General features: G+C 42.7%; 2 protein-coding genes across 3 annotated transcripts; one reads left to right on the top strand and one right to left on the bottom strand.

Moving 5' to 3' along the window:
• The first annotated feature begins 462 nt into the window (after positions 1-462).
• LOC116804157 (transcriptional protein SWT1-like) lies at positions 463-2,130 on the top strand. The gene has a single exon (XM_032730541.2). The coding sequence runs from the start codon at positions 509-511 to the stop codon at positions 1,466-1,468; it is 960 nt and encodes a 319-aa protein (XP_032586432.1). The 5' UTR covers positions 463-508; the 3' UTR covers positions 1,469-2,130.
• A 560-nt stretch (positions 2,131-2,690) lies between these two features.
• Positions 2,691-3,951, bottom strand: LOC6580751 (proteasome subunit beta type-5). Of its 2 annotated transcripts, none has more exons than XM_002006518.4 (2): positions 3,615-3,951; positions 2,691-3,539 (listed from the first exon to the last, which is right to left on the bottom strand). In XM_002006518.4, exons 1-2 carry the CDS (start codon positions 3,762-3,764, stop codon positions 2,745-2,747), a joined length of 945 nt encoding a protein of 314 aa, XP_002006554.1. In that variant the 5' UTR covers positions 3,765-3,951; the 3' UTR covers positions 2,691-2,744. The 2 variants fall into 2 exon arrangements, with proteins under 2 accessions (XP_002006554.1, XP_043867205.1); XM_044011270.1 differs by having other exon boundaries at positions 2,691-3,535; positions 3,615-3,704.
• Positions 3,952-14,765: the final 10,814 nt, after the last annotated feature.

Here is a 14,765-nt window from a genome sequence, read left to right as displayed (position 1 = left end):
GGAGCAAATGCGAACAGCGAAATGCTAGTGGGGTGATTGGAGTCGATTGGATGTGGAGGGGCCATGGGGCATGGGGCATGGAGCATGGGGAATATTTTTCTGTGGAAGCAGCTAATTTTGTGGAAAATGATAGCCGCAATTAATATGCCGTCAACATCGTTGTCCTTGTGCATTATAATTTTATGCAAATTTGTCGCATGCTGAAATTGGAGTAGACGAGTGGACGTAGCTGGCAGGAGGCGGCGGGCGGATGCAATTTTTGCTACTGTTTGGCATAAGTGGTGTCATGTGTAATTGACAATGAATGAGAACTGACACATGTTGTAAATTTGCAGCGGGGAATTGAGATGGAATGTTGAACAGAGCTCCAGCCAATTATTCACATGTGCAACATGATAGTGTCCGGGCCAGTGGCGAATGTGTTCCATCAAGGCAGCAGCTCATCCTTAAATTTCATTTCAAGTTTTCAACTCAATATGCTTTCAGTTCAACAGTCAACAGTACAAAAATGTCGAGCAAACACTTTAAGAAAACTTCTGTAGCCTATGAGGAGCAGCTGAATCAACTCATCTTACAGCTCAAGGCGCAGCAGCTGAGCAGCAAACCAAAGAAACCGACGATCGATGAGCACTACAAGCGCTTGCACACCGACTACAATACTGTCGCCGGACGGAAACTGGACGGAAAATGGGACGGCAACAAATCCATACTAAAGTTCTCGCCATGTCGCCCCAGTCGACAATGCGTAGAGGCTCAGCAAAGGGACAACGAGAAGGAGAGCTCCAAAGCTGTGAACGAAAAGCTGAAAAACTTTAAGTTTGATTTTCCCGTGGCGAGTGAAATAAAAAAGTGCGAGATTATTTCAGTAAAGCTGGACTCCACGCAGGGACGCAGTCGAGAGAAGGTTGAAGTGGAAGCTTCCCAAAAGAAGGAATCAAAGAAGCAAAAGAAACGTCCAGTGCCACAATATCAACTGGATCATATGTACTTCGTGCTGGACACCAATGTGCTCATGGATAGTCTACGGCTGCTGGATGACGTCTCCAAGCTAACACTGCGCGACACTGCGGGCAGCATACTCTATATACCCTACATGGTCATCAAGGAACTGGACTCGCTCAAGTACAAGCAGATGACGAGCTATGCGGCCAGACGTGCCATAAATTACCTGAATGACAAGTTCGACGATCTCGAGCCCATCGAGGCACAGTCGGCGCTCGAGGACGCCGATCAGCTCATCAATATAGACAGTGGAGACGATAGCATACTCAACTGCTGCCTGCAGCTGAAGGAGCAGCTCGACCACATGATTTTGCTGACCAATGACAATAATCTGCGACTCAAGGCTCTGGCCTCCTCCATACGCGTCTCGACATGCTACCAGCTGATCAGCCACAGGAGCAACTGGTGGAGCCAGCCGAGGGAGCGGCGCACGCACAAGCGCCACAAATACAGAGTTGGATTTTAGGTTTTAGTTAGTTCTCATTTCGTTTATTCAGTTTTGTGTTTATATTTGTCTTAAATTCATTTGTTTCAATTTTCGTGTGTTCTCCGTTAAAGCAACGCGAAAGGGAATTCGGCAAGTGTGTGTCCTTTAATTACAACGGCCATTGGGTGAGCAACATCAATGCATAAAACCAGCTCAACTTTTGGCCGAAATGACTGCAAGAGCAGCAGCAGGAGGAGGAGGAGGTGGAGTCGGAGTCGGGGCTTACAACAGCAGGACGAACATATCCCACTGACAATATATCTACGACCAACTTTCGCTCGCTAACGAACTTTTTCTATAAATCAAAATAATAACTTCTAAGCTGTGTGTGTAGGGGATTGATGAGGAGAGGGGAGCGATCGGGAGGCTGTTGGGGTTACATGGCTTTTCCACATGGCGCTCTACATCGAGTCTACGCATTGGGAACGTACACTTCCCGTTATTTTCTGCATTCTGGTGTCTTTTTGGGTTGTCAACAACAAATGTTGCAGCACGCAGAGATGAAAGCAGCGAGGCTTGGCCGGAAAGGCGCAACCACAAAAGATGGAAGCAGAGAGGAGAGCAGAGAGCAGAGGAGAGAAGAGCAGAACGACACTCACTTACGCAAAGCATGCGATAAATTTAATAAATTACAAACCAAATCCGCAAATTTGTTGAATTTCCAGAAATAAAAAGGCAGAAAGGACGCCAAATGACTGTGGGGCCAGGGGCGTGCCTGCTGCCTCCTGCCTGGTGACTAAGGCGCCAAATGGCAGTGGCGACATTTGCACGGCATTTGGGGAACATGTGAGACAGCAGCTGCTGCACGTGCGTGTGTGTGTGTGTGTGCGAGAGAGAGAGGGAGAGTTGGGTGTGATGAGAAGAATGTTTGCATTTTGCGGGCAAAAGTTTTACTGTAAATTGCTTTTAATCTAATGAACACCGCTAGAGCATCCGCTCGAGAGGCGTGAGCCGAGCCGAGCCCAGCCGAGCCACTACGATAAACGACCCCTGACGTTAGAGTCATTTTTCCTCGGCGGTTTCATTAGAAAATTACTTAAGCTGACGGCGCACGTATTTACTTACTATGTGAGCGCCTGGCTGCCGTCGGTTTGATGTCCGGCAAGGGTTATCTATTTTGGCTAAATAGCCGAGCTGGAGCCAAACTGCAGCCAGGGTGAAGCTGAGCTGCAGCCTCAAGCCCAAGTAAATAATTATTTGGTTTTTCTCTCTCAATTTTCTTTCGATTGGAAAACAAATAATTTAACGCAAAGCCTTACACATTGACTGCCTTCTCCGTGGTGACGGCCGCCATTTGGGCCCGCACATCCTGGCGAAGCTTCTGCAGAATCCACTCGCGGCTCGTGCAGGGCATATTGGGATTGTTCTCGTAGTTCATCGGCTGGTTCTCGAAGACGTCGTGCAGCTCGTGGCAGTCCGTATTGGAGACGTTGCGCCAGCCCTTGTCGGTGATGTGATAGAGCCGCACAATGCCGCCCGAGTAGGCGTCCTTCCTGGTGGCGTGATAGATGGCGCGGCGTGCCAGATCGTAGGCCTCCTCGTTGCTCAGATCCCAGCGATAGCCGGTGTCCAGCACGCCCAGGGCGTACGGCGAGCCGCTGCCCACGGAAAAGACACTGCCGTGCGATCGCATGCCCTCCGAGTCCACGTAGATGAGCTTGCTGCCCTCGTCGTCGCAGCCGGCCAGGATCATGCCCATGACGAGGCCCATGCCCTTGTACTCCGCACAGATGTTGCACATCATGCGCGCCGCCGCGTCCACCGAGATGCGGCGCTTGTAGCGCAGCTCGTGCAGCCGGCACTCGCGGGCCAGCACGCGGTCCCAGTACACGCAGTCCGCAGCGCCGCCGGCCAGGGTGCCAAGCATATAATTGTTCAGCTCCACGATCTTCTTCATGGTCTGCGAGCCAATGTACTCGCCGGAAGTGGCCCGCGAGTCGGCGCACAGCACCACGCCCCCCTGATACTTGAAGCCCAACGTCGTCGTGCCATGATCAAACTCCATGCGCACCTTGCAGTGCTCCAGAATTTTTGGCAGATTAACAGCTGGCTGAGGGGAGATGCGGGATGGTCAATGGTTAATTAATAATTTACTGTAGCTCATAATAAGGGTTCACTTCAATACATTTTCAAAGGGCGGGGCCATTAATGAATAGGGATTGGTAAAGTTGCTGGTGGCTATTTGAATCTGCTGCAGATCCCAGTTCTTTTGCACCTCATCGAACTTGTTCATGAAGGGCAGCTTGTTCACGCCCGATATCGCCTCTAAGGCCATGTCTAATGTGTAAGAGCGAACAGCTAATTTCGGGAAATTTTAAAAGTACCAAATACTAAATCTGAAAAGAGTTTAGAATAATTTATATTGATGTTAAAATCATAGTGAATAGCTTAGAGAGACATTGCTCAATTATAATATAACAAGAGAAATCTGAAAATGAGTAAAATAAAATATAGAAAATGACAAAAAATTTGCAATTCGGAAACATTCAGAAAATAAATAATGATGTTTAAATCATAGTGAATAAGTTTCCCATTAAAATTAAATCAGCTTTTAAGAAGCGTATGAAAAATTTTAAAAGAGTCAAACTATAAATTATTAAAAAATAAATATTACTATTAAATATTTGACGCAATTGGTTATAGCAACTTTTCCCAATTGGAAAATAGAAACCAATTTTGTGAAATTTGCACAGCAGCCAAATTTGCAATCTGAGCAAATAAATTTTAATTTTAAAATCATGTTGAAATACGTAACAACGCAATTTCCCAATTGGAAGAAGATATGCTAATAAGAAAAATGTGAAAAAGCCCATTTTGCAAAATTACGAAAATAGAGAAAATGTTAAAATCATGGCAAAGAAAGGCATTTCCCAATTAGAATAGCTCAGGCTAATAAGAAAATTAATTTCGCTTATAAATTTACTTGTTTATTGAGTTTAAGCAAGCACTACATTCATGCTCATGCTCTGGTGTGCATCTGTGCAATATTCAGTGGAAGCAGCAGCCAATTTGCCGTCTTAGCCCAAATCTCGCACTTCACTTGGCGTCATCTTGGCCTTGGCTCAGAGTCGCTCTTATTAAAACAGGTTGGGCTAAGCTCCAATTAATTGCCAAGTCGCTAGAAGCAAAGGCTGAAAATAAGAATGAGAATAAAGCAGGAGGCAGAGGAGGAGGAGGAGTAGCATTGGAGCTGCTGCCCTCTAATAAACTGGCAGCGGAAATTTTTAACAAGTTGCCGTTTGCCAGTTCCCGCCTGGCCAGAGCTGTAATTAACGCACACACACACACACACACACACACGCACATACATTCGCTAAAAAGATGGAGCTGGATCCCTTGCTTGTAACTTGCGACTTTAATGCAGCTCTGAGCTAAACTAGTCGGGATTTTGCATATCAGATTGCCACTGCTTGCTTCCAGCTTCCAGTTCTCCTTGTGATTTAATAATCAGCCAAAGTGCCAACTAGCAACAACTGCTGCGACTTCTGCTACTGCTACTACGACTCCTGCTGTTGTTGCAGCTCCTGTTCCAGCCAAATGAATGGCTTGGCACTGTTGCATGGCCATTAAGAGGGCAAACGAACTGCGAACTAGAGGCGCGTGCAAAATGAAATGTGGCCAACGTGCAACACACGCAGCCCCCAGAGAGCAGACGACACGCTCTCATACGCAGCCATTGTGGACATTGGTGGACACAGGTTGCAGCTGCCAATTTGCATAAATTTAGATCAGTGACAATTGACGTCCGCATACAGAGCAGCAATATTTTGTCTCCCTCTCCCTCTCCCTCTCCCTCTCTCCACCCCAGCCCTTGTCCTTGTCTCGGTCCATCTCTCTTTCTCTTACGCTCCTCTCGCTAAATGCCAACAAACATTCGCAATTGTCGTTTAATTAGAAACCAAATCGTTTGCTCTGCTTTTCAGGTAATTTGAATGCTACTCTCCCTATCTCCCATCTCCCTCTCCCTCTCTCGCTCTTTTATACTCTACACAGGCGTTGTTACCACCGGCTGTCCAATTAAAATGTCATGTTTCTTCACGATGGCGCCAAACGTCTCTGACGGCAGCACATGATTCAGCTCCCGGTGGGCGTTGTGTGGTCATTGAAGCTGTCTCTGCAGCGCAGCACCTGGCTTAATTAGAGGTAATCGTGTCTATGACCTAGAGTCTAGCATTTGCAATTAGTGAGCGCTTCTGCATATGATAAGTACTTCGTTTGGATACACCAAATCTTTCCCTCTTAAGTAGCTTTGTCAGCCTGTCTTTCAATCTGGGCCAAAACAAGCCATCGCCAAGTGCTATAAACCCCTTTTAGTAGATCGGTAACAGCACCGATAATGGGCTCGCAACGATACTTTCAATGATTGCAATGCATAGAAAATCTAACAGCTCTCAGCAGTGTTGCCAGTTTAGCCTATTTCAGGCTAGAAGCCTGTTACAGCTTATAAATTTAGCGTATGTGTCATTTTATTTAGCACAGATCGACTAAAAATGTATTAGAGGAATATAGTTTATGCGAATCTTGAAATTTTGTTAATATGGGATCATCATTGTCAGGATTGATTTTTGATTAATTATGATTATTTATTTTTATTCAAGAAAAAGCCATTTTAATAGATTTTTAACTTCCTATGCTCTCATAAAATATAACTAATGAAAATTTATCAGTTTTATATAAACCAAAAAAATATTTCATATTTAAGTCCCACTATTTTATGTGCACATATATTATATTTATTTTTTTTTTTAATTTTTACATATATTAAATTTATATTTAGCAAAAAGTTGTTTTACATTTAAATCGACAATCTTTATTTAACATGCAAACGTTGCTTCAAGTTTCAGATCTGATTAGATTACCATATCTTAGGAGTGCATTAATATATTAATACGAAATGTCTTCAAGGTGTGTTACTACTCGTGTTGTAGCTGCAGATGTTCATCTGGTTGCATTCACACGAAGCCTTCCAGGGTATTAGACGCACTTGGGGCAAAAGTGTGGGCTGTAAATGTTATTTATTTTAATTTCATTTTATTTAACTTTGCTTTCAGTTTGCTTTATTTACACGGCTGCTTAAAATTATTGTTTCGAAATCTGACAAATCCTTTGTTTTACTGCTTATTGGCAGTAAAAGTTTCGTGGCACAACTTTTAAGCTTGCTTAAGGCGGCGGACAGAGCGACAGGCAGAGCCAGAGATTTGGCTGCCAGAGCGTGTTTGGGACAGCTTTCATCATACACAGAAGTTTTGACTTGATGCTGCTGCCGGTTCCACACCCAGCCCCAGTCATAGTCACCCCCCGGCCCCGCCCCCGCCCCAGTTACCGAGCCTGCCTAGCTGGCACTATCAACGAGACAGCCACATCCAATTTACAGTTCATCATCCGAGCAGTGCGCGGCATGCCTCGCGCAGGCCTTGTCGAACCGGCAGCTCCGTACGTAAATTTTGACAGTGCGGCTAATTGAGCCGCAAACAGTTTTGACATTTGCGACCGCGCGCGCCGCATTTAATTTATTTTAATTTGAAACGGTCACGCGGTGCGCGTTAGCCTGGCCTAATCCTCCGCTCTAGCCGGCCGCCCGGCCCACTGGCAGCCAGTTCAAAGTTGAGGCTGCAACTGAAACCGAAATGGAAACTTTTGCCAACTTGCTTATTAGGTCAACTTGGGCTGACAGCTCGTGACGTGGACGGGCGCTGCACGGAAAAGACAGATGAGCCAAGATAGACAGAGATAGATACACAGAGAGAGAGAGAGAGAGAGAGAGAGCGAGGGAAAGCTAACCAGAAGGGAATCAGAGAGCCAAAGCAAAACTATTTTTACAGCCGACTCGCTAACAAAGTATCCAATTTTTACGACGATGCATTAAATTAAAAAGTTTTCGAATGCTTCGCTATGTCCCCCCGCCCTGGCATCAATAATGCCCTAACCAAAATAAGTCGAGGAATACAGCGGATCTCTGCTTGACTTTGGCCTATGGCAGGCATCTCATTTTAGTCCATCATTTCAGCACTTTAGCTGTAGAGCATCCAGATGGCAAACTGTGCTCCGATTGCGGACTTTCCGGCAACAACTTTGGTTGCTTTTAACGACTTTGCATTGGTTGCTCTTCTTCTTTTTCGTTTTCTGCTCTTTTTTTGCCATTGCGAAAAGGCCGCACTTTGGCCAGGCCCGAGTTGAAGCCTCGTTTTGCTTTTATGGCTGACAACAACATATTCGCATTCCATTGCATTTGCACATCCTCCAAGCAGATCCACAGGACTTTTGGCTAATTGTTGCGCTCTGCATTTTTTACGGCACTTTGAAAGCCATTAATTCGCATTTTATGTACTTAATTAGTTTGCTGGGCGCAATTTTACGACGCACTTTCGAGCACTGACTCGTAAATTTTGATGATCGATTTGCATCGATGCGCAAAGTTTGAAGTGCCGAGTGCCCGCCGGCTCCTCCCATCCAAAAACTCTGAAAAGTTCTGAAAAGATAAGCCGACTCTCAACTTGCATTTTATAGCTCACACGTCGTACAACGGCTTGCTCGGGTAAGGAATTGAATTTCATGGGTCCCCAAACATTAGCCAGACGAAAATTCTGAATTCGGCTTAAGCCTCTTTAGCGTTCTTAACGCTTGCCAGTAGACGGAGCTAGGATTTAGTGCAAGTTGACCTTCTCAATTCTAGAGGATTACAGAGACAGTTTAACATAATGTTAATTTACTCTTAAGCCCTTACAGGCAATCACAGTTGGCCATATGTCGATGGTGGTCTCCGTGGCCATTCACTCGTGTGACATTTCTGCAATTGGCAGGGAATGAAACGCTCTGGCTTTAGCTTGAATTTCAGATGAGATGACGTGACGTGACGTGACGGGTCATCGGTAGCCCCTGTTAGCTATGCAGCCGAGCCGTCAGCAGGATCAACAACAGAGAGCAGAACAAAAAACACAACCGGCATGGAAAAGCGTTTTCATTGTTTGCGAAAACGCGCTAAAAGGCAGCACAAGGCACGCACGCGCGTCCGAAAACCAGCGGGCGGTCTTTGTTGTCCAAATGCGTGGACAATGGCCAGAAGAGCTGCTAATGTGGCGATTGCTGCCGCTGCTGCTGCTGCTGCTGCTGCTGCTGCTGCTGCTGCTGCTGCTGACGCGTCGCTTCTGTTGAAGGCCACAGATGCGGCGTCCATTCCTCTGATGTCTGTGACGGCGTCTGGTCGGGCTGAAGCCTCAGCTCCGCCAGCACGTTTATCGTTGCTGGCATTTGCATTTGCATTCGCATTCGCATTCGCATTGCCATGCAGAGCTTTGTTTTCTCGTCCAGCTAATTTGCCCACAAAGCGTAGCATTTGTTCGACCATGCGCCTTTGTCCATGTTGGCATCGGGCTTAGTAATTGTCCAGAGCCCCGACAACCACTTCTGCTGCCGTTGCCAGAGAGTCTCTGGCAGAGACACAGCTCCAGCTGCTCCTCCTGTTTGGGCGAGCTCTAATCAAGTTTTTATGCTGCACAATGAACATTGCACACATGCCAAAGTGATGCTCGAACATGGCGTCAATTACACGGCTTCCAGTAGCCAATGCCCGGCTTCGACGACGACGAGCGTTGCAGTGCCACATTAAACTCAATGGAACGCACAATTGGCACAAAATTAGCAGTTTACTGGAGATGGCCAATGGCTGGCATACCTGCGCTCAGATATTTGTATTCTTTCAATTCAGTTCAGAGAGTAAAATGTAAAGGAATATTTAAAAATTCATTTTTTATTGTGTCATAACGGTAAAATGATTTTTGATCGTAGCATTGATGACCGGATGCCGTGACAGATAAATTTAGATTCAGTTACTTAGTAATTTCATCGAATGCCTTCTCCTGTATTACACTCTTTATCCTTTGACACTTTTCATCCTTTGACACTCGTATAGCCATTATATAACAGTATATATCCATTGTATACCCACATATATGAGATAATGATGTGTTTCATGATAAATATTTTGAATTTTTGACACTGAAAGAAAGTATGCTAAATGGCATGTGGATACATTTCAGAGTCAACTTGGATGATTTCATGGAATGTTGGAAATTCATAGAATTTGTAATCAGTAAAATGTAGCACTTTACTCCAAACTTTGTATTGGGAAGTTGGATTCATAGTTGAAGCATTCAAAATATATCCAATCTATTCCAAAATATAAGTCCCAAATAAAAGAGATCGAAGAGAAGTCAGTTTTTTTAGATTTGTATTGTCAAGAGCTCCTTAGTAATTAGAAATATGTTTTAAAAAATTAGGCATATCAAACGTGTGCGCTAGGCATATAGTCCACTCGTTAATATGATGTATTATTTGACATTTAATATAACATAATATAATTAATTATTCTCCTTTCATTAATATAACAAAAATATAATTTTATTTATTACTTTTCAAGCGCCTCATTGCACGATAAAAAAAAAATAAATAAATAAAATAGAATTAAGTTAGACAATGAGTTAAGCCGACTCATTAATAATCACATCAAATCTACAGAAAAATGTTCTCTTACAAAGATTCTCATCCAAAATATAAATCTCAAAATACATACATACATACAATCTCAAAATACAAAATACTGTCGACATATTTCCAATTCAAGAAATATTCTTGAGATGCAGTCACAGCTAACATCGCCCAACTCTAACAGCCCAGCCAACTAGCCAAGCGAGCAGAAGCTGCTAGTAAGTGCCGCTATTATCCAAAGTGAGGCTAATACAGCGGCAACAATCTGCAACGTGCAACGGGCAACGGGCAACAGGAAACGTGCGACGTGTTTTCTTCATCGTTGTCAATCAGTAGAAATAGCCAGAAAATTGCATTATTAAAGTCAATGGGGCGTGACGTTACTCCATCAGCGACAGGTTGTCAATGGCAGCCCAATGAAGGGGCCGATGACGAGGAATTTTATTGTATTCCATACACATACCCATTATAAGTACTCGACTTTTATCAGTGGTTGAACTGACGGTTCAGCCTCTGCTGCTAAGCGGAACGATTGAAGTGGAACAACAATTGCTATCGATATTTTATCACGGGATAATTAAATATATTCTTTTACGTTGCGCTTGTTTTTATTTTGAATTGCCTCACCTGGGACCACCTGATACAAAGCAGCTACAAGCACACACACACACACACACACACACAAGTGTTGATAAAAAAGAAAGAAAAAACATTTTAATTAATTGCATTGTGTGGCACTGCACATGGGAATTTACGTGCCTAGGCCACACGTATAAATATTTCAATGGCTTTAATTAACCAAAAATGTAGCAATTAATTGACTTTGCTGCTCAATTTAATTAATTTTAATTTAAATATATTTCGTTCTTTAACAAGGGCGCCAGGTAAGAATCGCTCACCTGCAGCAGCGGCCAATTTAGCTATCTGGCCGTTAGCCGTAGTCAGCGCATTAATCAAAGAGAAAAAATGTGTTACAAAAAAACTTCCGGTTTTTAAAGTGTTTATTAATTGATGTTGTACAACATATAGGTAATTAGTTTACGGGTCAAAAGGTGAAATTCAATTTACGAACTGAAATAAAAACGTTTGTATATGAAACTTTACTGCACAAATATTAATTATACTTATACATATATCAATTTGTATTACTACCAACCATTATAAATTGGAAATTCTGGACAACAATTTTAACGATCGTTATATGAATAAGTGATAATAGTTATATCCTCAATTAGTTTACGATCCATAAATATGTAATAAAAATTGTGAAACGGATCATGTGAGTACAGACAAAAATATAAAATTAGTTATGGGCTGAAAAAATACCACAAAATTATCTTGATGTGAGCCAGTTCCCATAAGCAAGTAAAAGTATTTAATATAATGATATTTCTTTTATTTATTATTATTTATGTTGCAAAATTGGCAATATGCTTTACAAATTGTCTGAAAAGCTTCGAGTTCTACTACAAGTCTATTATTTACTATATTTATCAATGCATGTTATTGAAAGTAAAACTACTTCATCTGAGCACCTTACATGTGAAAGCCCACAAAGTCCTAAAAAATAATTATAACAACACAACAAAAAGAATTCAAGAATTTAGCTCTTTTAGAGCCAAAACTTGGTTTTAAAAAATTAAATAAAAATAAAAAACAAAGATTATTTAGTTTAAAATAATTCTCCCTCATTATATAAATTTGATTGTTTACCAACAAAAAATTTGCTGGCTGTGCGAAGACTATATGGATACACTGTATCTATAAAGACTTGTTGATTTTGATTTGATTAGTATAAAACATATTACATACATTGAGTGAGTATAAGGTTCGACTGGCCCCACTTGACATTTTTAGGGTGGACAGGCTAACATTCGTTACATGTGGTGCCTTGTTAAAGTTCTACTTTTGCAGCATTAGCCGCCTTTTCGGCTCTTGTGCAGAGGTCAGAGGGCATTCTTTCACAGTGCTTTGTTAAAGCTCGGAAAAGTGTCAACCGAAAGTGCGATTCTTGTTTGCGCACATTTTTAATTGTACCGGCGACAGGTGCAAGAGCAAAGGCTCTGCTGTTCACTTGACCCACAATGGCGAACGGACAAGTTTGGGTCTAGGCTTGAGTTTGTTGCAACCCACACACACACACGCACACACACAGAGAGGTGCGCATTTTCTTGCGGCAGCCAAAAACAAACAAGCTGGCACCGCGACAGTGCATAAAGGTAAAGCGTACCAAGGACATTACGAGTTAATGTAAACAGCTTAATTAAAAAATAAAACTCCGCTGCGCGCGTCACGTGCTTAAAACCGCATGCGTTTTGCTACATAACCTCAAAGTGCAACCAGGTGTGTGTGCCAGGTGGGCGTGCAGCGGCAGTACGCCCACGTGACCGTCACTCTTTATTTGCTTAAATGCACGAAAGTGTTTTAATATAATTTCTCGTCTTTTTGCACCGCGCTGCGCTTCGCACTTTTCCACTTTGGCGCAGCTCCTAATTAAAACGAAAGTAAATTTCCATCAGGCAGCGAATAAATTATTCTTAACCAAACGAGCGCTCATTAAAAATAATTCTTAAAGGCGTTTATTTTATTTTATTTTATTTTTTTTATTTTTTGTTCATAAGCTTTCAGTGAGCGTACATCGCATATAGTTTTCAGCTGAAGTGCAGCCAAAAATTGAAAATTATTTGTTTCACAATTACTCGTGAAAGTCCCGCTAAGTCCTCGGTTCCGCCATCAGCTGCTCTTCAAGTGCATGTTGTTGTTTCTTTAGTCTCTTTTTGTTTCTTCTTCTTTTTGCCTCTTTTTGTTCGCTCAAGTCAAACTTTTCTTTTAAATATTTACCATATTTACCCCATGTGCTGCAAAAGTTTTATGCACATTGTTGTTGGCCAAGAAGGGGGAGCTCCGAGTTCCAAGTTCCTTGAAGTGTGCCCCATCCATACATACACGCAACTGACTTGCATTGAATAAGGTACTCCCACACACACACACACTCTTAGACTCACACATCAATGGGGCAAGTAATTATAAAGTTTGATTGTTGCAACTTTGCTTTTAGACTCTGAATTATGGTCCTCGATATTCTCGAGTCCATTTGAGTATTTTTATGGGCCTCTATTGATTTTTGTCGTCAATTGGTAAATAATTAAAAATGAAACGTCAAAAGCAGTCCACTCTCATATGGAAAGTAGGTCAATTTGTAATTATAACTGTTGATAAAATTGATCAAGTCAAATTGAATTTAGTTTCAAGCATTTGCTGTGCTCTTATATTTCATATTTGCAAATCAAATACGGTCCGTGAGAGACTTATTATGAACTTAAGCAGCTAGCATATCCATAAAGACCTCAAACTTCCTCGTATCCAAGACGAAATAAAATCAATATATATATATATAATATATATGTCCACGAAAATGTAAATCTTATCAATAGCACTACTAGAAAATACCGAGAATAATCGAAGGCGTCCAAAAAGATTGCACGTTCTAGACCTGCCAAATAGATAAATAGATAAACAGTAGAGTAGCAGCTTCCAACAGAATCCTTGAACTTGAGTTCCTCCTAGAGGCTGGTTCACTGACGTTTGGAGGAGAGCACAAGCAAGCAGACACCCACACGCAGAGCTACCATAAAATGGACATGGACATGGATAACGGAATCTGTTCTGGTTGCTGCCCACATTTCTACTGCACGAGTCAGCGCTGCTGCATTCGGAATTCGAAGCAACCAAAGCACTGATGCTGTATGCTTCTCTGACCTTTAGCTCCTCCAGTCGCATTCAGTTTTGTCTTAAGTCGCATCTGTTTTACTCTTGCCTCTCTGGGATTCATTTCCAGCTGCTCACGAGTTTTGCATTCGCTCAGCCTCGTTTGCAACAAATTAAATAATCAGTATGTAATATATTCACTAGAGCTCAAATAGTAATAGTAAGTAATAATTAATGTAAGACAATTTTCTTTAAAAAAATTTTAGATAAAATGATTTCAGCAAAAAAAAAAATCGTTTCTGTAATTCTGTCTGTTATAAATTATGAATACCACTTGGGATTTAAATGTGCTCTTTGTTTGTTTTTCAGCATAGGAGCTGCTGCTTTCTTTTGCATTATGAAGGGATTAATTTAGTTGTATGAAACGCACAAGAGAATTGCAATTAATGGCACATATCAAAGGCGCTGAATGAGCCTTTAATCGCCGAGCTGAGCCCGAGCTGAACTCAATTTGAGGTGTCACAAAGCCTTTCGTGCAACGCACTTTGATTATGAGTGGCCCCAGCCCAGACACACCTGTGTGCGGTAGCCTGGCCACGCGGCAATGAAAGGCAACGAATGTCTCTTTAATAGTGTCTGTGCATTGTCGATGCGACAGCATCAAATGCAGACTGGCCCAGACCAGACCAGCCCAGACCAGCTTAAGCACTGCAGTCGCAGAGCGGTGACAACGCTGTCTGCGGTGGGGCAACCACACCTGCAAATTAAGCTGCGTGAAGACCGCAACGAGTGCGGGCGGGCGGGCAAGCAGTTGGCAAAATGAAGTCATAAAGACGGATTCCGCTCCCTCATGCTGCACGAATGCTGATGATAACGCCAATGCTGATGATGATGATGCTACTGATGATGATGAGCATCATTTTGCTAACTATTGGACAGCAGGTCGCATACATTTTTGGTCAACACACGGAGCTCATTTATTTTCCAGCAGCTGTTGACTTGCTGGCCATAGCTGTCGCTCTCTCTCTCCCTCTCTCTCTCTCTCTCTCTCTCTCTCTCTTTCTCACTCTCTCTCTCTCTCTCT

The sequence above is a fragment of the Drosophila mojavensis genome, unplaced genomic scaffold, assembly GCF_018153725.1.
Source record: "Drosophila mojavensis isolate 15081-1352.22 unplaced genomic scaffold, ASM1815372v1 contig_81, whole genome shotgun sequence".
Taxonomy (NCBI): domain Eukaryota; kingdom Metazoa; phylum Arthropoda; class Insecta; order Diptera; family Drosophilidae; genus Drosophila; species Drosophila mojavensis.
This window is presented reverse-complemented; position numbering and strand designations above follow the sequence as displayed.